A 24,886-nucleotide genomic window follows, 5' to 3' on the forward strand; every position below is an offset into this window, starting at 1 on the left:
GGAATATCCAATGGCTGAGAAACATCTAAGTGCTCAACATCCTTATCCATCAGGGAAATGCAACTCAAAACAACCCTGAGATTCCACCTCACACCAGTCTGATTGGCCAAGATCCAAAACTCAGATGACAGCAGATGCAGGAGAGGATGTGGAGAAAGAGGAACAGTTTTCCACTCCTGGTGGGGTTGTAAACTGATACAACCACTCTGGAAATCAGTCTGGCGGTTCCTCAGAAAAATGGATATTGTATTACCCGAAGACCCAGTTATTCTACTTTTGGGTATTTACCCCATAAAGCTCCAACATACAACAAAGACACCTGCACCACAATGTTCATAGTAGCTCTATTTATAATAGCCAGAAGGGGAAAGAACCCAGATATCCTTCAGGAGATGAATGGATACAAAAATTGTGGTACATTTACACAATGGAGTACTACTCAGCTATCAGAAACCATGACTAACCAAATTATTAAGAAAATGGGTGCATCTAGAGAATATCATTCTGAGTGAGATAGCCCAGTCACAAAAGAACAGACATAATATGCAGTCGCTGATAATAGAATACTAACCCCAGATATCTCAGAACACCCCAGAAACAACTCACAGACTGAGTGAAGTTTAACAACAAAAAAGAATATATTTTATTAAAATAGAACTGTATCACATCCCACTTTCCTCTTTACAGCCCCTCCTAGTCTCTCCCCTATCCCCTCAAATTAATAGCCTCTTTTTCTATATTATTGTTACACATATATATATGTGTGTATGTATATGCACCCACAAATACTTAATTACAACCTTAAAAATGTATTCATATACTGTTATGCAAAAATGCTGAAAATTTGTACATTTATATTTGTTTTTTTTTAAATATAAATAATAAAGTGACTTTTCATGCTTTATGTGTGGTAATAATTTGAGTTTATACAAAGATTATTGAAAATGTTTTGAGAAAATTTGTATGACAATAAGCTAGTCTTATATAGTTCTCTATCTTCTTTGTGTTTTTATTAGATTTTACAATCTGGTTGACTTTCTTTGTAGCATCATGGGCTTGGTGTTTGGATAATACTACATGGTACAGACTTTGCTTGATCAATGTGTAGTTGATAAGAATATAATTTTTAATGTTTGAATTTTTATATGTTTTTAAAACTTTTTGCCTTCTAAGAACACTATAGAGTGTGAAAATAGAGTCAATTACTCTGGGTACTAACATATGAACACATGGAAACACAATTATTTTGGTCCTCTGGCTTTATTTTGAAGTCAAAACTATTTATACAGAATTACTCTGGATCTTCCTCTAGATGCACCCATTGCAGGCCAAGACATTTTCCTCACTTGCTTCCCTTAGAAATTACTGATGCACCTCTTAGTTTTTGTTGTTTTGGTTGTTGTTTGTTTTCTTTTTTTGCCCTTCACGTTAACCTACAATCAATTTCTAGTTTTTACAGCATCTTAATGTTCATATCATGCCATAATTTCTTTGATCTTACATTTTTTCACAACTTTTAAAATCATTTAAATCTACTGTAAAGTTTCATGAAGAATGTACTGTCTTTATTTGGATATTCAATCTATGTGCTTTATATTCAGTAAAGGGTCATTTATAATTAAATGTACATTTAAGGTATAAAGTTGATTCACCCAACATGTTCTAAACACCATCATCCTAGTGATACAAGCCACAGTCAAAGCTAAATAATTAAAAAGAATTATTAGGAAGTTAATTGGAAAAAATGCAAATCCCATTTAAGCCTTAATTACATCTTCAGTGAAAATTATTTTAACTAGTTGATACTTACACTTACTTTTATTAAATGAAATGTCTTCATGGGGAGATGGCTGGTTGGAAAATATTAGAAAAATCCATGATTTTATTATTATCTATAGCACAACGCATATATTCAGTGTGATCTGTGTTACAGTTTTACATTGGACATATTGTTCTTCCCCCATTTTCTCTAGCTGTAAGCACAAGATGTACCTTGAAACGCTGCCAAACACCAGCATCATTATCCCATTTCACAATGAAGGCTGGACCTCACTCTTGCGGACCATACACAGTATAATCAACCGAACACCAGAGAGTCTAATAGCAGAAATCATTCTAGTCGATGACTTCAGTGATAGAGGTAAGCTGCAATGGTAATGTTTTGTCTGAAGTTGTAATTGCCATAATCATGAAGAACTTCTTGAAAGGAGAAAGATGCCTTTTTTTCATCCCATTGGAAAGTGGATTGCGAGGTTTTACATATGTTGTGATTGCAGAAAAGGGTGAGCCCAATGAAAAAAGAACACAATGAGAAACTACTACCATCAAAGATGTTGTTGATAGAAAGAAATTTACATTGCATTCTATTAAAAATCAGGTAGTACCTGAGGAAATACCTCAAGATCTACTTCCAGGCATGATATAGGTGAATGATAATAGAGAGGTGTTTATGCAAATCTACAGCATGTGTTTCTCTCTCTGAATAGTGTTGAGACTCTTGTTTTTGAGACTATTACATTCTTCATTCTTCATGCTATGCTTGTGTGACATTTCACAAATATTTCAAATTACTAGGGACACAAATACATTACCACAAAAATTTTGATACAACAATATAATACTAACCACACAATACTAATGATTACTACCCTGGTAAAACCCCATTAGGCTCATAATGCAAGGAGGTAGGATTTAAAATGTTTTCTGAGAGTTGGATTTCATAAGTTATACTTTGTCTAAATAAGAAATTAAGACTGTAAACAGAAAAGCCCCTCTCAGTCTGTATAAACAGATGAAGAAGAACTTTGAAGATATTCATACATTTGTGGGTATATATTTCTGTGCTATAGTTTGCCACATGAAGGTGCTTTATTTAGCATGATGTCTGCAAGCAAGAGTGACAATAGAATGTGTCAATATTATCATTCCATCACAGAAGGAAAACACATCTTAATAGCATAAAACTGAAGTGTCATCTACGGAAGATATCAAGAAGATATCATGTCTTTCCATGGTATCCAAAATTTATTTAAAATAATGTTTAGTGTGCTGATATTCATGAGGATTTTCTTGAAATGCTAATGGGAGGGTTTCAAAATTGAATAGGTTGTAAACTTTGTTATGTTCAAAGTGAAAAAAGCCAACATAATTCCTTTTTATTTGCAGAGAACAAAAGAAATTAGTTTTAGTTTTAATTTGATAATTAAAATTATAATATAATAATGAGTGATTATTCTTATATCTGAACAGACATAAAAATGTAAGCCAATATTTAATATATGCATAATCAAAGGCATGTAAGTAGAAATAGGACAAAATGCATTTTGGATTAGATCATTCATTTCTGTTCCACATTTACATGACATCATAGCTTACTGAGTGCTAAAATGTTGTATAACCTTTAAGAGTTTGCAGGCTATTGAAAGATACCTCCCTATTATTTCTATTTTCTTTTTACTCTCAATAGACATTATCTTCATTTTTATTGGATATTCTCTGTATTTACATTTCAAATGTTATCCCATCCCCCAATCCCCTTACCCTGCTCCCTACCATTTCCTCCATGAAGGTGCTACCTCTCCCAACCACCCTCTTCCACCTCTGCACCCTGACATCATTCTTTTCTGATGTAAGTGGTCACCTTGGTAATTTCTGGTTGAATTTACAGAGATTTTTTTTCTTGTTCTTAGGACCATTATATATTCTATATTACATCAGAATAAAGTTGAATATGTAAAAACTACAATAGTCAGGTATCTTTCTAAAATTTAATAACATACTACATTTTCTTATTATAATTAATGTTAACTCTTTCAAAGTAGCTGTCTTTATCTCAAGTGAACATAAGTTTTAAAATATAGAACTCTTTTTAAAAGTAAAATACACAACAAAATCTGAGGTTACATATGACTAGGTGAATGGTCTCCAGAAAAGTACCTTTTTCGTTGTTTTTGTTTGGGGTTATAATATATAATGAGAATATCCTAAGGCCAGTATTACTTCCAGATACTCTAAGGTAGGAGCTACTTTGATAATTTTTAAATTAGATATAATCATATAGATACTCCTTTAATTCTATGATTAATAGTATACATGCATATGTAGGGATAGACAGATGGATTGATAAATAAAGAGATAATATATACATGAACATACATATCAAGATTCATTGGATTTGAGATCATTTCATAAATTAAAATCTTATATTACTTTTTTACCCAAACTTTTTAAATCTCAAAACAAGTCAGCCAAGGAAATTTAAAAATCTGGAAGATACACGGGATCAGTTGGTTTCCTTGAGGAAATTATTTCTGAAGTCTTCCACTTGATTTTCAGTAATAGCTTCTCATGCTATTTCCTTTCGGTATGCGACCTCACACCTTAGCAACATACATCTTCAGAATATTCTGCAATATACCTTAGCCATAGGCAATAAAAGCTTGACAAGACTTAATCAAAATTTCCTGCTCAATATTTTACATCCTTGGTGTCAATAGAATAGTGACATATGACAAAATAGATGAGGAATGGCAATATTTTACCCAGGTTAGCAGCACACATACATTATCACTTGGATATACCTATTTCTTTTTTTTTTTTAATGCATCGATGTATCACAGTAATTTGGCAAATTCTGTTATAAAGAAAACACTAAAATTTCTTGTAGTTATGAATAATTCTGTTTTATTACTGTGTGGTTTCCTCAAAAATCTGCCTAATTAGGATTGACCTAGTTCTCAAAGTTATTTTTTTCAAGTTAACTTCCCACTTAGGATTTTACAGTTTAGGTATTTTTCACAAGACCAGACTGGTGAAAAATATTGTTTTAGCATGAGGCAATGAGCCTACCATCTCTAAAACATTGAGACTGGGGCCGGCAGGTAAATTTTTGATAACTCCTGCCTTACTTTTATTACTTAAAGCTCACCTTACAGTAGTGAGCGTGAGGTTTTCCCCTCACTAAGCTGATAGAAATATATTTAACAACTTAACTTGAGCCCTATAACAAGGTTTCAGGATGACTCCAAAGCAGGACTAATCCTGGGCTTATCTCCGAATTCCAGGCAATGTTACAGGCATCGACATGGAGCCAGTTAAAATGTGTGAAATAAGCTGGAGCTCAACCCTAGAGACTGGGTGTGTTTGAACCTGATGATTCTGTAAACTGTGTTCTCATAGATGAGCACAAGCTGAAGTTAGGGCTCGTTACAGGAAGACAGCAGGCACGTTTCTCTCAACATGACACACATGCAGAGGTTTTGCTGCACATTTAGGGACACACACAAAAGCACAGCTATGTATTCACAGTCTCCCTTAGCATTGCTCTTGTACCTTTCAAGCTTCATTATCAGTCCAGGTAGACAGTTCATATTTGGGTTTAAGGAAATTTTTCTTCTTGGCACACCAGTTAGAAACAAAAGCCAGAGACTTCAACTACCTTCACAAAATGCCTATTTCAACAGTTTTGTAGAAACTCACCTTCCTTCTCTTCAGATACTCTGGACTATTGCTGCCAAAGCTGTGACTTGAGAGCTAACAGCATCAACATCATTTTGAAGCTTTTAAGAAATACAAGATCCTGGGTTTTTCTAAAATGAGTCAGAATCTTAAATTCAATTGAACACTTTTACATGAATTAAAGTGTGAATCAAGTTTGTGTTAGATTACTACATTTCCATAAGTAGAAAAATCATCTAGCACAAGTGTCACAACTATCCAAAGCTAAGCATTATCATTTGTGTGAGGTTGTGTAATAGATGAAGAATGTCAACATGTTTCTATTTAATACAAGGAAATACTAACATTAGAATGTGTATCAAAACCCTGAGAGGACAACTGACAAAAATGCTTTAGAGCTGGCAACCCTTCAGTGACTTCCCAAGACTATAAGACAAGTGATTCTTATGTTAAAGTTAGTCCTTCTTGACATTGTATAGATTTAATATATATATTTAGATATTGAAATTTGATATCACACTCAATATTGAAAAATATTTGGAGCCATGCAAATGTTGTAAAATATTTTTTTTTGCTTTTCCATTGAGATAATCTATATTGTTCATGAAGAAACTGGAGAAAAACTGCTCTGATATCTGAAGTTTGAGATTATAGAGCTTAGGATGGAAGCCAACAGGTAGTTTTAGTCATGAGACATCAGTCCATTTACTTTCCTCACTGTAAAGGATCCTAGGATGCTGAGCAGCATTGCTCATGGTCACTGAAAGTACAATTATAAAACAATAACATCTCTCAAGGTGAGAAGATAATTAACATGCAGTGTAGAGGGGGAAAAGCAGGAAAACTTACAAAAGTGTGTAACTCATAAGTTACACATAACTAAGCATTTATAAAATATGAGTATTATCTACCAGTTATAGCCAGTGTCAGAGTAGGAGTCAGGGGACCTACAATGCTTTTCTTTGATGGTCAGCAGGTGAGATTCTCTCCTTCCTACTTTTAGGAAGTAAAAGTCTTATATGAAACCAATTTATAGACAAGCAACAGAAACAATCTGGTTGAGTTTTCATCTCCTTCAGCTTTTTGTTTCCAAATATTTCTTCTAAACTCCTAATGTGAAAGGCCCATAGTTTCAGGAATGTTCTGAGGATTACACATAACTCTCCAATACCCATGATATGACTGTGATTCTCTCTTTGTCTCACAGAATTTTGGTTCAATAGGTGCTCACCCTTATAGAGCAGGATAATGTTTTTTTTCAGATATTATTATGGTATCTGTTTTAAAAAGTATTTTGTGGATTTGCCTCTATAATACTAACATTGAAAATAGTTACATAGGCAGAAAGTTTGCTTATTTCTAAAAAAAAATTCTCACTTAATGGAAACAACTTTCAATTTTCCTATCTCAGTGTTTATATTAAATTTACAAATGTAAATATTGTAGGAAATATATTTGATTAAGTAATACAAATAAAGGTTCACTAAGTTCTACAACTAGCATATATTTTTGAAAATTAAATGTTTTACATATAATTTAAACAAATTCCATAGTAAAAACTTTTTCTGATTTCTTTTATCCTTTTAAAAATCAAAGTACAATCATAAATAATCATCTATCTTGGACATATAATCATTACTATTTTGCTTTTACAGCATTATTATATTCTTAAGTATTAAGTCCTTCAGTTTTGAAGGAGAGTAATGCCTGACATTGGCTATTTCAACCTCAAAGACCATATATTTAAAAATATGGTTCTGAACTACCCAGGGCTAATGTTTAAATCAGTATACGTATGAGCAGAGGAAGGCGCTAGATGGGTGGTAGATAAGCTGATATGGGTCTCCACTTACTTTTCTGGAAGAAAATTCTGCACGACTGAATTAATGGCTTTGGCATAGTCTGGACCTTTTTTTTCAAAAGCAAAACTGATTCAGCTCACCAGTGTCACAAAGGCATGACTTCCTCAAAAAAATAAATCATGCAGTTCATTTTATGGCAGATTAAATCCCATTTATTTTCCCTGCAGACAGCTGTTTTGAATAGAATGTCTCTTGTGTGAAACTATTTTGTGAATGTTTAGCTGCACGTCTTGGGCAGACATAAGTTTCTGTGATGAAATAAAGGTTATGTTTTATGATTGTTCCACCTGTCTGCAAACCCCAGCTTGGGAGCTTTGATAATATGGTGTTCCATATTTCAAGCGGCTCTTTTGATGTCTAAATATCCATCTTCTCTTAATTTTCAAAAAGTGCATGAATATAATGCAAAATAAAGCCCACAAAATACAAATATTTCTCTCTTCATTCTGAAGTGTAACACTTACTCAGGTAATTAACATTCCCTTGGCATTAAAGATTTGTTGATTAAATGATACATTTTGAACATTTAATTAACCTGCATTTATGAAATGTGCAATTAACAAAATTCTTCTAGTAGAATGAGGTGCTTTATATCAACTGAGTAAGCCTTCCATAGGGAAATAATAGAATCAGTAACATGAAGAACTTTCCGGTGATATGATGTATTTTGTAACATTTAATAAATGGTAAACAGACTCAGAAAGTCAAATCCACTTTATTTTTTTTTACACACTGTGTTAATTTCCTTTGCAGAGATCGGTGGCAGACTAAATGAAGCTGGATAAAATTTATACTTCAGTTTGTAGGTCTTCTTTCTTCTGTAGTTTGTTTTCAGATTGTTTGAGAAACTGGACCATTTATGCCAGTTATCTTTAAAAAAATAAAATGATAATACAAATATACTGATAGTCTGGATACTGGATTTAATTTATTTCTTTTTATCATCACAACAATCATTGAAACTGTAATTTTGCTGTGTGTATACATGAGTGTGTGAATAGAGGGCACATGAGAATAATCATTATTTGCCCATGAACTTTCAAGTATCAACAATGACTTTCCAGGACAGCAGGGGGCCAATCAGTGATTCTCTCAGAAAAACCAGTTCCTAGAAGTCTGAACAGCTCTCAGAGGAATGGAGTGGGTCATAAAATAGAGTTAAATATGTTCCTGGAACTTTACAACATGGTATCTATCCAAATTAATGAGGCATATAAATGTTTTGAGGCTGGGCCATTGCAGGCCATTGGATTCTTTCTTTATTATGGATAGATATAGGCATCTTCCCAAGGACTCTTAACTTCTCCCCTATGCTGAGTTGCTACAAAAGTTTTCCAAATATGAAAGTAATTTGGGGACAGAGGCCTACGTTGACAGTAAACATGAAAGTGATGTCTAGCAACAGTTTAGATATAACTTAATAATCACCACATGTGTTTCAGTCTGTTTTATTTACCTCCTAAGACCTGAAAGAACACTGCATTCATTGAAAGCATTGTATTTGCTTATATTTTTATTTGTTCCTAAGCTGCTAGTGGCTACCTGAAATCAGAAAGAAAAAATCTCTTGCAGATGTCATGGCATTAAAAAAATCTACTAAATGTAATGAAATGAGATAGATCAAGTAACAAAACAATAATGATTAGGTTTATGTAGCGAATAATAACATGGCAGATACCTTATAGTTTTGACTGGTGTACGTATATGTGAGTATATATGTCTTTGTGTGTTTTTGTGCATCTTGGGGTGGGTTGGTGGGTTTCTGTACAAATGCAATGTGTGGCACTCTCATTGGCAGACCAAAGAGTAGTTGATATTTGGCCCTGGATTTGATTTGGCTCCATCTTACTTCTCAAGACAATCTTTAACTAACTCGGGAACTTGCTGAGTTGGCAGGTTTACCAGCTCATGTATCCAGGGATTTGCCATTCTCTCTGTTCTCAGTGACTGTACTGCAGACAGTCTCTGCTATGCATAGATTTTAAACTAGTCATTGAGATAAAGACTTGGCTCTCAGCTTGCAGAAAAAGAGCACTAATCAAGCCATCACCCAGTTCTAATTTTGATTCTTAAAACATGAATTTATACTTCTTAATACACATATTTTGGGTTGGCTTAAAAACTTAAATAAAATTTTAATGGCTATTTATATACTTTAATGTAAAAATGCTTAAAGTTTGCTAATTTATCTTTCTTTTTTAAAATAAAGTTGTTCAAAAAAAAAAAAGAACCATTGTCAACATTCACACACACACACACACACACACACACACACAAAAAAAAAAAACTTAAATAAATGATTGTCAAAGTTTGGAATTATCTATCCTTTGTTTTACAAAGTTGAAACACTGCTTCATAGAAAATTGATGAAAGTCTTCATGTTAAAACATGGTATTCTAGTTACATATTTATCTCCATATATTTTGTATTACTGAATGCTATATATTTATAGACCCTTAGGATATAATGTACTGGGGAAAGTAACCTACAATTTACATCCTTGCTCTAATATTCAAAATAATTACAACACTGGAAATGATAGTTTGGACGTGGATTACAAAATAAAATTTTAAGGGAAATTATCACCAGGAAATGACGAGAAAAACAAATACATCAATATAGTAATAATGAAGAAAGACAACACAACTCCTTCAATCAGTTCATAGACAAAGATGACAGTGTTTGTAACATGCTCACAGGAAATACAAAAATTATTTATTTTTTTATTTTTCCAATTTTTATTGGATATTCTCTGTATTTACATTTAGAATGTTATCTTCTTTCTCCCCATTCCCATACCCCCTCCTTCTCCTCTTGCTTCCATAAAGATGCTCCCTCTCCCAAACACCCTCACCCACTTCAGCACCTTGGCATTCCCTTACACTGGGAAGACATACCTTCACTGGACCGAAGACCTCTTCTCCCACTGATGTCAGGCACTGCTGTCCTCTGCTACATGTGCAACTGGAGCCATGGGTCTCTCCATGTGTGCTCATTGGTTGGTGTTTTAGTCCCTGGGGGCCGTGGTGGGTTTGGTTAATTGATAATTTTGTTCTCCTCATCTGGTTACAAACCCTTTCAGCTCCTTCAGTCCTTTCTCTAGCTCCTTTTGGGGTCCCTGTTCTCAGTCCAATAGTTAGCTGCAAGCATCCTCAATTGTATCTGTATGATTCTGGCAGAGCCTCTGAGGAGGCATTCTAAGCACTATTGCTGATGCCAAGAAGTGCTTCCTGGCAGAATTTATTTTTTAGCCATGGAAATTTTCCATGAAGTGATAATAAAGGAAGGAATTGCATAAAGCTAGCACAATGAAAGCTATGTTCATGTACAGAAAAAAGCAAGCTTTATGATCCAAGGTCATTATACTTCTGTTTTAATTGTATCAAATTTTTGAGATGATACAAATTCTTGTTTCTAACAGTCAAAGAAATAAGCAATATAAATCAACATGGGTTTTATTAAATTGACATTGAGTATTTTCCTAATAAAGATATAGCTTCGAAGTTTAGGTTTCCTTAGAGTAACAAATGATCTGCCCATTCCATTTCATCAAACTGACACAACACACCCTGTAACAGAGCACATGTCATTTTTAAGACTATTTGTGTGCATGCCTACTAAACATTCCACAGTCATCAAACCTCTAAAAGAATTAAGTACTGAAAAAGATATATTCATATAGTGTTATGCCAAAATGCTTTTAAAAATCTGTACATGTATCTCTCTTTTTTAAAATGAAGTTGTAAGAAAAAAAAATTCAAATCATGTGAACTCTACAGTTGGTAACTGATTGTTTTGCTCCTTAGTGGTCTGTTATTATACTAGTCTTGCTGGACATTTTAAGATATTGCTACAAGTTAAAATTTATAAAAGTATAGCAAAACACAGTTTGAGTTCATAACTTACTCTGTTATATCAGGTAGAAAGATCATATTGTTATATCCTCGATATATTGTATATAGATGATAGATAACTAATACAGAATTAGATTATATAGATGGATAGATAGATAGATAGATAGATAGATAGATAGATAGATAGATAGATAGATAGATAATTGAAGACAGATGATATATGACTATATAGGTAATAGTAGAAATATCCAGAATTATTCATTTAATAATTTTATCTAAATTAAATTAGGAAATCTAGTCTTCTCTTCTTAAATGAAACTCCATTGAAGTCAAGGTTATAGCTGCCTGCTTTTAGTAATATTGTATTCTCAATGACTAGAATATAAAGTTGTAGTTAGCAAAGTCATCTTTCCTAAGTACATTAAACTATTATAAAGAAAATACAGTTTCTATCCATGTTTGAAACTAGAAACAAGCCTCTTCACACCCACACATCCAGTGATGCTGTCCCCTGTTGTTCCTTACTCTTCTCAGCATCCCTGTGCATAAGCATGTGATTCATAGTCTAATGTCGGAAATCTTTCCTTAAAAAAAAAATAGTGTGAGTAGTGAGCACCTTCAAGTTTTAACTTTTAAAGAAGGACAAAAGTTCGCAGAGTCCTATTAATTTGGTAACCTTGACAAAAATCAGAGACATTTTAAGAGCTTAAAAAGCTAGGATGACCCACCTTTCGACATTGAGTATAATTGAAGACAATTTTAGCTTCCATTAAAAGCTTTGTTATGTACAGACTCTGTCAAAAAAATAGGAGAAATGAGCTAAGCCTCCTAACACTGTGTAAGAATGGCAATTCATCTGCATTCATTTCAGCAGGAAGCCCATGGTCTGAGCATATGAAATAAATTATTTGACAGCTTGTGTGTTTGGGATTGGTTGTTCCACTGAGGACTTGCTAATCGTTGTCGTCACATTTATTTCCGAAGGTCATATTCTTCCATTATGTATTCATAATGCTAAAGATCATATAGAAAACTAAATAAAGAGTGTTTATTTTTCTCTGAAAAGGTTTTGTATGACCTAATTGACAGAGTTAAGATACAATGGAAAAACAAATTCAAGAACACATTAAAAAATATACATGCCATGATCAACCATGATCAAGTAGGCTTTATCCCACGGGTACTGGTCTTGTTCAACATAGAAAAGTATGTCATTGTAATCCATACTATAACCAAACCGAAAGAAAATAACCACATTATCATTCCATTAGATGCTAAAAAAAAAATTGGACAAAATTTAACACCCCTTTCTGATACAAATCTTGGAGAGATCAAAGATCCAAGGAACATAGTTAAACATAATAGAAGCAACTTACAACAAGACAATAGCCAAAATCAAAACAAATGGAAAGGAACTCAATTCCAGAAACAAGACAAAGCTGCCCCCTCTCTCCATATTTATTCAATATAGTAGTTGAAGTTCTAGATGAAACAATAAGACAACTAATGAAGATCAAAGTGACAAACATTGAAATAAGGATGTCTGATGAATCTTTGTAGCCTAACTTATTTGTTAAGAAATTGTGTGCATGCAGATATATAAAGTATTTCCTATTTCCTATTCAAACTGGGCTCTTTCTCTCTCTCTCTCAGTTTTATGTACCCAATAACAGAACAGAGTCTCAATCACATCACGTGTGTAAGGATGTTTATTCTTTGTTCAGAGAATCTGGAGAAGCTTAATAAAGGGGTTCATTAATCAACTTTTATAGTAACTAACAGATTAAGGGAAAATAAAAGGTGAGGGGTAGAAATGGAGAGATTATCTCTATGTTCTTCAGTGCAGAGTGAAATAATGGTGTACCTGGAACTGTAAGACCAAAGCTGTTTCTTCACATTCCAACATAGATATGTTTATTTAGAACAATTGGTATGCTCTAAGTCTGCATGAATGACTTGCTGCCAGATTTGTTTCTGAAAACAGATTATTAAAACTTACTGTTTGTGTGAGTTTCAGAAGGTGTGCATTTACTCACAGTATTATAACAAGGGATTAAATGCCGTAAGCTTAAGAATGTAAATAATTAGAGTGCTATGAACATAGTAGAGCACATGCCCCTCTGGTATGATGGGGAAATATTGGGTATATGTCCAAGAGTAGTATAGCTGAGTCTTTGGGTTTTCAATTTTCTGAGGAACCTTCAGATTGATTTCCAGAGTGGTTGTACCAGTTTGCAATCCCACCAGCAATAGAAAAATGTTCGTCTTTCTTCACATCTCACCAATATATGTTGTCACTTGTACTTTTTATCTTAGCCATTTTGATTGGTGTAAGGTGGACTTCCAGGGTCATTTTGATCTGCATTTCCCTGATGACTAAGGACTTTGAACATTTCTCTCTCTCTCTCTCTCTCTCATTTTAATTAGATAGTTATGTTTTTACATTTTAAATGTTATCCCCTTTCCCAGTTACCCCTCCTCCATACCTCCTCATCCTTCTTTTATGAGAAAGCTCCTCTTCCTCCCACCCTGATATTCCCCTACACTGCTAAAATGAGCCTTCACAGGAACAAAGAACTTTTCTCCTCTTGATGACAGACAGTGCCATCTTCTGCTGCATATGTGGCTGGAGCCATGGGTCCCTCCATGTGTACTCTTTGGTTAGTGGTTGAGTCCCTGGGAGTTCTGCAGGGTCTAGTTGACTGGTATAGTTGTTCTTTCTATGGGGTTGTAAACCTTCTTAGCTCCTTCAATCCTTTCGCTAACTCCTCCATTGGGGTCCTTGTGCTCAGTCTAATGGCTAGCTGCAAGCATCTTAATCTGTATCAGTAAGGCTCTGCCAAAGCTGCTCAGGAGGCATCCATATCAGGCTCCTCTCAGCAAGCCCTTCTTGGTATCAGCAATAGTGATTGGGTTTGATGACTGCAGATGGGATGAATCCCCAGGTGGTACAGTCTAATGCTTCTCAGTCATTCAAGATTCCTCTGTTGTGAATTCTATGTTTAGCTCTATACCACATTAGATACTTTTATATTATCTATTTCCTGAGATTTGTTTGCTTTTCCTGAATTAAAATGCTACCAATACCTTGTAACATGGTGCTAATTAAGTAATTGCCAAATGGGAATGATGTAAAGAAACATGAAATCTCAGTGCAAAGTTTTTTGAAATGCTTTGTTAATGTTCTCATAGAGAATTATAATTGGCTGTGAAACACCACTCCACAGGTCCTAAAACTTGCAAATCTCCTTGAAAAAAGAAAGTGCCCATGTCAAAATCCATGAGCCCGGACTTATGTACAAATAACATCATTTCCTTTTCATAGATTCAGCTGTAACACAATGAAAAACTGAGTGGTGTGCTTGCATGCACATGTGTGTGTGTGTCTGTCGGAGGAGGAGGAGGAGAGAAGATAACAGAGGAGGGTAGGGAATTAGGAGGAGAAGAGGGAGAGGGACCAAAAAGATTAGGAAAACAGAAAGAGTTCAGGAGCAAGTGGAAGAAGCAAATACAGAGAAGGAACAAGAAGAGGAAAAGACTTTTGGGTCCTCTCATGTTTTGATTCCTCACTAATTGCTGTCTGTCACCCCACAACTTGATTGGTTCCATTCTTCCCACATTATTCTTTGTGAAGACTCATGCTCATTATCACAAACTTGAACTTTCTGGTGAGACCTTCTGTCAGAACTGAATTTCAGAAATTACACAGCTAAGGCACAATTTACTGAAAACTGTGGTAAATTTACCAAGATAATAAATGACCACACAGAGCTACTAGACTGACAGTTCTTGTTCAGATGGTTCTAAAAACTTATTTCTGTATCTCAGTGTTCTCTGTATTGGAGAAAGTGCTTAACCATGTAAAACATGCAGATTTTGTATGTCATTACATCGGGTCTAATTAATTTAATCAATTTTTAGTCATTTTCAGTACTTCAAGGATCTGTCCTACATATAAGAAATTAGGACAAAGGTTGTGATAAAGATCCATTTTAAAATTAATAGTTATGATCATGCATCGGTTTGCCATTTGGCACGTCTATGAGAGAAAATCTCAATTAATAAATACTTAATTGGTACTATATGAACATAATTTGCATATGTATTATTTCCAAATAATTTTATCTTGAATCACAGATATGTCTAATTAGTATTCTTTTTTCTTTATTTTCATTAAACAACTTTATTTTAAAAAATAAAGATAAATGTACAAATTTTAAGCATTTTTGCAGAAAAGTATACGAACACATTTCTGTCAGTGCTTGGCTTTTTTTTAAAGGTTTGATAGTATGCATTAAGATCTTACTAGTTACAATGAGCATAAAGTACATGTAAAACAGGATGTAACCTGAAATTAGTCAAAGTTTTCTTGGTGTATAAGTATTAAGCATAATAGTTTTATCTTTTCTTTTTTCCCCCTTTTTTTGAACTTCATATAGTCTGTGAGTTGTTTCTGGGGTGTTCAGAACTTTCTGGGGTTACTATCTAATTATTAGTGACTGCATATTATATCTGTTCTTTTGTGACTGGGTTATCTCACTCAGGATGATATTCTCTAGATGCATCCATTTTCTTAAGAATTTCAGAAAGTCATTGTTTCTAATAGCTGAGTAGTACTCCATTGTGTAAATGTACCACAATTTTTGTATCCATTCATCTCCCGAAGAATATCTGGGTTCTTTCCAGCTTCTGGCTATTATAAATAGAGCTGCTATGAACATTGTGGTGCATGAAGTGGAATAAATTTTCTGAGGAATCGCCAGATGGATTTCCAGAGTGGTTGTATCAGTTTACAATCACACCAACAGTGGAGTAGTGCTCTTCCTTCTCCACATCCTTGCCAGCATCTCCTGTCATCTGAATTTTTGATCTTGGCCAATCTGACTGGTGTGAGGTGGAATCTCAGGGTTGTTTTGATTTGCATTTCCCTGATGGCTAATGATGTCTAGCACTTCCTTAAATGCTTCTCAGCCATTCGATATTCCTCAATTGAGAACTTTTTACTTAGCTCTGTACCCCATTTTTAATAGGGTTGTATGATTCTCTGGTGTCTAGCTTTTTGAGTTCTTTGTATACCTTGGATATTAGGCCTCTATCTGATGTAAGGTTGGTAAAGGTCTTTTCCCAAACTCTTGACTGCTGTTTTGTTTTCTTGACAGTGTCCTTGGCCTTACAGAAATTTTGCATTCTCCTTAAGTCCCATTTGTCAATCTTTGACCTTAGAGCACGAGCCATTGTTGTTCTGTTCAGGAAATTTTCTCCTGTGTCTCTGTGTTCAAATGTTTTCCCTAAAATGTTATTGCAAATATACTATTTTCAGATATTAAAACAACAATACTTTTAGCATTCAACAAGATTATAATGATATTTTTCTTGTATTAGTCAAGGGTATAAATTGACAACATAATTTGGAGTACCATTTGTCTTTCATTATAGAGCTGAAGGAAAACAGACTAACCAAAATGATGTTTATAAATACCATAGAAATTATAATATATGGAGTTTATATTGGCCCTGAGGACACACTAATACTATGTGATAATAATAGTAATAATATCAAGTAATAATACATTGAACTGTCTTAAGACACCTACAAAGCTTGCTCCATGTTTACATATGTTACTATGTATGTAGTTTTATGAGAGCAAATTATGATGTGCAAAAGAAAAAGGATATGGCCTAGTGTAGCATGACAAGAATGCATCTTTCAGTAGCGGGCCATCTAGAACATGTGCTGTGTGTCATGAAATAAAGTTCCAGTTTGGAAATTTTGTATGAAAAAGTAGCAGCTGGTAATCCAGCAATCTTGTATTAATCTCGGGAATAAATATTGAAGCTAAAACACCACTTTTGATGAGGGACAGAAGAGCAACCGGAAGTTACTGGCAAGCAAAATTTCCTAGAAAAATAAGAGTATATCATCTCTCTGTTGGAAACTAAATGAATGCTAATTAAGTTAATATCTCCAATGTGGGTATTCTTCTTGGAAATGTATGATAGTGATCAGGAAAATGAAATAATATAGGATTGATGGAATCCACATAAAATACACATTAAAATAAATTATAAAGACTTTTGTTTTATTTTGTTTCATTGTATTACTTTCTATTCAAATGAATCAATGCAATCATAATTTGTAGCCCATACTGGGGAAGCCTTTTCTTTTAGCCTAAGATCTTAAAGTTGTTAGCTAAATAAATTATACATTGACAGCCTAATGTGAGGGAAGTATACTACACCATGTTGATTTATAAAATATGCATTTATCAGCCAAATATTTGCCAAGTATATCTCTGAGACGATGAATTATGAATTTAATGATGCTATTCTTATCTATTATTTATTTGACTGTGATGCTATAAATTTATTTTATTAAATCTTGTATATATTTTTCTTTATGGTTTTACATAAAATATTTTAATATTCAATACCAAAATGAGTCAGTCTATGATATATATTATTTTGCTGTCATTTAACTTTTGGATTCTATATTTCATTTTTCATTGTAAAAAGTATCCTTAACCTTTGGAGAGCTATACATTTTCCTGTAATAAACACCAATTAGTAAGTACCCAACACTAATGGTACTTCACAACAAAGGACAGCTCTTCCCTAAGGCTTATAAAATAGAACAAATCTGTAAAATACTAATCCATGAAGTCAACAGTAAAGTAGAAATAAGTTGTAGTTTAAGACAGTCCCAATGTGTGTGTTGAGGGGGGATGGCTGGGAAGAATAAAAACCAAATATCTCATTCTGAAATCATTAAGTTTTTTACTTTAGTTTGTAAAATTGTGTATTTCGTTTTGTTTTTGCAATAGGGTGAGAATGAGAACCTCTTTTGCATTTTTATAGATCTACAACAGTTGATTTTAAAACCATAACCTAACATGTTCAGGTATATTATTAACAATGAGTGGTTTTTTATTTCCTTCATGATTTGTGAATTTGGGTTTCTGCCCTTAGATAGACAGTCTATAAATATCTGTAGCATCTTGCTGACTATTATCAGTAGCAATATAGACAGTGAAGTGGACTAAGCCTTTAAATATTTCTATAACAAAAATGTTGAAAACATTTATAATGCCTATCAGAATAGGGTTTTTTCCACTGCTCAACAGTGTTCTCATTGTGGGAGAAAGTCATACTCAAATACTCCACACATTCTTTGTTTCAATGCTGAGACAATGGGACCTGGTATTTCATTTCCAAATACAAGGGTCATACAAAGTATAATGTTACCAAGTGTATTCTGATACTGTGTGCAGTGTTTCTATTCTCTCTCCCTTCCTTATATATATTCTCTCTCTCTCTCTCTCTCTCTCTCTCTCTCTCTCTCTCTCTCTCTCTCTCTCTCTCTCTCTTTCTCTCTCTCTTTGTGTGTCTGTGTGTGCATATGCATGTGCACAAATGCATACCTTGAAATTTTTTGTTGTATATATAACATACCATAGTCTAAGTTTTACAAAGATTATAAAATGATACTTTTGTGCTTTCTCTTTTGAGCTTTATGCAATTTTAGAATTTCCCTATAGATTTTGATCATTTTTATGTTCATGTTTGCCTCAGGTGTGAGGTGAGAGTCCAAGGTCCCCCTTATCTATATGTACCTGCCTTCCCTTGCATCCTCTAAAGACTACTCTTTCTCCATTGAAGTTTCAATGAATCAATGAAATAAAAATTAATAAATATAAAGTTAAACTTTCTTATATTCAGGTGTGTCCTTTTGACCTGTTTTTATCTCCCTAAGAACAACACACTGTAATAATTAGTATAGTTTAGTAACAAAATTTCAAACTACAAAAATGTACCCATTGATTTTTAATTGTGCAGATGATTATTGAGACAATTTCTACAACATTCCATCCTCACGTACACTATAGTAATCTAGCTAGTTCCTGACATAGAAATGGGAGACGCAGCTTGTTTTGTAGAAATTGCATTTAATCTATAAATGCCAATATTTTGCATGTATGTGGTATATGTACATGTGTGTATTTTAGTGTGGATACTAAGGACCTATGATGAGGTCAGAAAGAGATGTAAGTATTTCTTTATGGTAATAACAATGTCCCTGTTTCCATTGCTACTCTTAGTAGTTTAATGTTTTCTTTTTTCATCAAGCTAGCATTTACCCATTTTGTAAAACATTCTTTATGTAATAGGGTTTCTTGATATTTTCTCCTATTACCTATTAATTAATTTTCAAGCTCATGCTATCAGAAAAAGATGTATTTCTTTATGGTCAGTAACAATGTCCTTCTACCCTTGCTACTCTTAGTAATTTGACTTTTTCTTACTGCACTGACATTTACCCATTTTGTAAAACAATCTTTGTTTAATACTTTTTTTTTGTTATTTTTCCTCCTACTACCTATTAATTAATTTCCAAGCTTATGCTCCTGACAGATGTAGTATATATAAGGACCATTTCTTAACTTGCAGATAGCTATCTTTTCAATGTGTCCTCACATCGGAGAGCAGCAGAGAAATGCAGTTGTTTGTCTGCTTACACGTGTGCTGTTCTAAAAATCCCCTCAAGATGCCGTGGCAGCAGGACACATAAGGATACATAAGAAAGAATTTCTTGCAGACACTACACCTCTCAATCCTGTAGGCTGGGAAGTATCATAAGAGACCACCAGAGAGTGAGAACTTGAGACTTTCTGTGGCTCAGTCCCAGTGGAAAACCCTCTGAGTTAGAGAAACTTATGACTCAACTTTCAGCCTTAGTCTTTCAGCCGATTGGCTGGCAAAAATACTAGAGCCCATTAGAAGAACTAAGTACTTTGAATCAACTGAATGTGCCACATATGAGCTGACAGAGACTGAAGAAGCAGGCACAGGGACTACAGGGGTATGCACATGTCCTCTGCATACATATTGTGGCTATTAGCTTAGTGCTTTTATGGGACTCCTGACTGTGAGAAAGTGTAGCTCTCTGACTTCTTTGCCCAGCCTTGAGACATTTTTCCTTCTGAGGGGTTGCCATGTTTAACTTCAATATGATAATTTTTGTTTTATCTCATTATATTTAGTTCTCTGGTGTTTAGCTTTACCTCTTAGAACTCTGTTCCTTTCTAAAGAGAGACAAGAAGGGAATGGATCCAGAGAGGAGGGGATGTGGGGAGAAACAGGGAGAAATAGAGGGAGAGAAAACTATGATCACGATATACTGTATGGGAATCTATTTTTATTAATAGAAGAGAGGGGATGTGGGGAGAAACAGGGAGAAATAGAGGGAGAGAAAACTATGATCACGATATACTGTATGGGAATCTATTTTTATTAATAGAAGAGAGGGGAGGAGAGAGAGATAGGGGAGAGGAGGGGTAAGGAAAGGGATGGAGAGGAGGGGGAGGGGAAGGGGAAGGAGAGAGAGAGAGAGAGAGAGAGAGAGAGAGAGAGAGAGAGAGAGAGAGAGAGAGAGAGAGAGAGAGAGAGAGACGACCAAAGGCTCTCATGAGACCTTATTGTTGTTCTGTTACTTATGTTCTCTAGGTGTTCATTCATAGTTTGGCTCCCTGCCCCCACTTCCAATCTTCCTTCAGGGTAAATAAACAGAAGTATTAAACTGGTGTTTCAGTTTCCTCCAAATGGAAAAGTTCCATTCCAGAAGGAAGCTCCTTGAGGCTTGTAAAGATAAAAAAAAAAAAAAAAGAAAAGAAAATCTTTTAAGATGTAGGAAGTAAATAAACATTTCAGAAGTCTCTAAAAGTCCTCAAAGACTACCAGATGCACAAACTTTCCTCTCTTTAAAGATACATAAGCAAACTCTTCAGAGAACTCTAGGTTTTAGTTTGCATGGACTCCTCATATTTAGATGGGATTTTAATGACCAGCGCTGCTGAAACAACAATTTCATTGTTAGTAATCTCTTAGTCACACCCTAGAGAATCTCCAAACACTTTTTCTCAAAGTTGGACTTTGGTGGTATTATTACCTTGGTTTCTTCCCTATCTGGGGAGTATAGACAAATATTGTTCATGTCTCCTAAGGAATAGGGTCACATAACACACATATAAGGATTATCATCCTTAATAGACACTCAAGCATAAACAACAATCATATATATATATATATTTGTGTTGAACATTATTTTTGTAAAATTTGGAACATGATATAAAACATTAATTTATTTGGCTATCCTAATTCTTAACGACTTGAAGATTTATGCTTTGAAGTCAAAATCAAAATTTATAAGCAAATTACCATTTTAAATAAAATATCAAGATTCATGATTTACTTTTTGGTCTTATTTTAACACAAAATCCTTTAACTCGTATGGGATAAAATATCTATAATTACTTTATTTATATTTTAATATATATTTAATTACTCATCTAAGACTTCTAATAAAATTTAAATGAAAACTATAACCGTTTCAACAAAGATAAAATTAATTAGTTTTCTCTAGGTTAAAATGTTTGAAAACCAACAAAAAGAGATAAAAGAAAATAAAATTAAGTTGAAAAGAAACTATTAAGATAGTGCAAAGAAAGTCTTTAATTGTGTTTCTAACCAAATAATATTATTTTATTTCAAATGTCGAATTAATAGGTATGCCTTCTAAAATTTATTGCATGAATTAGGTATGTACATAACAATTGGAAGTTTAAAAATTACGTACAGAATGAAAATAATTATAATAAAGAAAGGCTGTAAGTTCTACATATGTGTCAATCACACAAAACGATCAGTAAACATATGTAGAATATAATTAATGTCCATCTCAATTTCACTGTGTGACTACTTACGACAATTCTCTGCTCAGGCTCTATGAGGGCCCATGGCTCTAGTATCTAGTTATTTCTCATTTTCATCCTGAGAAAAATATATAAAGTATGGGACATGATACAGCAAATAGCAGTATCTGAGACCCTCACTGCCGGTGTTCAGGCTGAGACCCTCACTGATGGTGTTCGTAAACCTTAAAATTCAAACTTACCTATCTTTATAAACTTTAGGGCTGTTGACAGAAAATAAAATGCTAGATTTTATTTTAAAAGAAAATCCCATTACTTCACAATTTAAAAAACAAAAACAACAACAAAAAAACTACACACACACACACACACACACATACACACATTCACACACACACATACACACATTCACACACACACATACACACATTCACACACACACATACACACATTCACACACACACACATACACATACTCACACACACACATACACACATTCACACACACACACTCACGCACATACACACACACACACACACACACACTACTTGCCAGGTTTTCCTTAACAGGTGTAGCTTGCTCTGTTCCCATTTGATCATTTGGCTTTAATTTAGTGACAGATCCACAGTTTATGAGGGATTGCTTGGCAGTGACTAATGGTGTGTTTCCTAACATTCATCTGATAACTGAGCACTAAAAAGTGCTGATGAATGACTTTCCTACTGCTTGAATTAGATTTTTTTATTAGTTAATTTTTTTTTTAGAAAAATAAAGGTCACTGGTTTTGTGTTTCTTTTTTTTTCACTAAAAGACCATGGCATGAAATATTCTCAAGTCTGCAGTTTAATACTTTAAAATTTAATTTACTTCTCAAACTCTACAGTACAATATCTCTGTTTCCTAATGGTGCTTTTAACAGACTCCTGGCTTTTTGTGGATTATGTTTGCAATATAGTGAGTTTGAACTCTTTACAATTTAATTAGTAGGAAAAATACAATATTTTCTGTGCAAAAGAATAAATATAATTGTTTCTTGGGACACTGTATACTGTTAAAAACAGATATCCAAAAACAAAAAGGTAGCCAATAGTGTTACCTAGGTCCAAAGTAGGATAAACTACATAAAGACCGCACTGAAAATTCTGAATTCTTTGATTATAGACATTGCATGCAAGCCAGAAATAACAGGCTCCCTGATGTTATAAAAAAGAAATGAGATCCATCCACTGAGGAAAATGACTCCTCAGTGGGCAGTGAGGGATTCTAAAGAGCAAGCAAATGGAAAGAATATTAAAGCACCCTAACATCAACTGCACACATTTATTCTTTCAAACAAATTAGATTAATGCAGGTTTATAAATGTCTAGATGAGCCGCATGGGAATCCTCTCATCCTGGCTGTAGTAAATTCAGTTTGTGCTATGGGCAACCGAGAAAGTCTGCCTGTGCTGCCGAGACACACAGTTACAGCCTTGGTCATGGATAAAGAATGCATATTTATTGCTTTCATGTCTAGAGACTACGGAGTCCAAGGTCTAGTTGTTAGTATGTTGTGCTCTCGGTGCCAAGTGTCTGCTTCCGTGAGGCTCCTTGAGCACTGAGAAATGCTACGCCCCTTTATGGCAGCAAGCAAAAGAGCAAAGGGTGTGTGGAGTTCGATTTTGAGACCCTTAATGCCAGATATCAGAACCCTCATGTTCTATTCATCTATTAACACCTCATGTTTGCTGAAATTCTATGCTTTGATTTTGAAAGGAACAAAATCCAACCATACTAGCTACAGAGATAGTGCAGTGTTACGAAGGCTAGAGCAGTTGAGTGTGATTTCGAACTGCACTTGAAATACACACACACACACACACACACACACACACACACACAAAAAAAAAAAAAAAAAAAAAAAAACCAAAAACACAAAAACAAAATCATTAGAGTGTCTTAGAGCATAATAAAAGGGCCTCACACTACAATGTCAGGAAAAAAGAAATAAGGGGGAAATTCCACTCAGAACAATTGAGTATTTAAATGGAGATAGAAATGATCTCACTATTTAAAAGTTTCCTAGAAGAGAAAAATCACACTAGGTTAATGTCAGGAACCTGTGATTCCAGCACTTACAAGGAAAAACAGGTTGATCAGGTTGGTAAGCTGGCAAGAGCGCTTGCTGCCGAACCTTATGATCTGAGTTCAATCATCAGAATCCACCAAGAGCCTACCAAATCCCACCAATATCTTCTGACACATGGCATGTGCATATGTGTGTTCGTGCCCACACACTAAACTTAACAAAAGCAAAATTACAAATAGTGTACTGAGTATAAGTGTGCCTCAAGAGTCACTGGATTTGGATTTGTGTCTTTACTTTCTGAGTTCTATTGGCCCTTTGTGTTTTGAGAAGGAGAACCAATTTTGTTTTCCACCTCCACACTTTCATGCATCAGAGGAGTGGATTATAAATGACCTCAGTGATGCTCTCTGCAGTGACTTCATATTAGAGCATGCAAGAACTCCAAGCCCTAGGAACCGAAGCTGAGAAAAGTAAGAACAGGATCCCTACTTTTGGGAAGGACATTACATCACTCCCAGCGTGTCTGTGCTTGGCACCCACAGAACAGAATGATACCAAGGTACGTCCACAGCTCTGAGGAACAAATTCTTAGCACGCCACCTACAGGAAACCCCAGAGGTGTGCCTCAGTGATTGTCCAAATAACAAAATGTGTTGTTACTCTTTTAGTCTCTAGTAAAGCATAATAGAAGAGTTATGATAAGTCGGAAATCTTTGTGTCATAAATTTAAGGGCAAAAAAATAAGATAATAAATAAATCATATCTATATTTTATGTACATGATTTTCTTGTGGCAGCCTTAGTTTCTATCCTGACTTCCTAAATTCAATATAAGAATGAACATGGGCTGGCTGGGCTTTTAATTAACTACTTTCTAAGGTACTTGATTTGTCACTCCTGTAATGCTCTTAATTATTTAAGCTATCACTTAATGCTAATT

General features: G+C 34.3%; 1 protein-coding gene across 1 annotated transcript in view; it reads left to right on the forward strand.

Moving 5' to 3' along the window:
* The window catches only part of GALNTL6 (polypeptide N-acetylgalactosaminyltransferase like 6), a gene marked incomplete at both ends in the record, with an annotated part of 1,121,308 nt that overhangs the window by 522,805 nt on the left and 573,617 nt on the right, over nt 1-24,886 (forward strand). Inside the window, one exon of the mRNA XM_080928910.1 lies at nt 1,974-2,140. Within this exon, the coding sequence (XP_080785036.1) occupies nt 1,974-2,140 (167 nt within the window). The remainder of the gene's footprint in view (nt 1-1,973; nt 2,141-24,886) is intronic.

The sequence above is a fragment of the Micromys minutus genome, assembly GCF_963924665.1.
Source record: "Micromys minutus genome assembly, chromosome: 14".
NCBI lineage: Eukaryota > Metazoa > Chordata > Mammalia > Rodentia > Muridae > Micromys > Micromys minutus.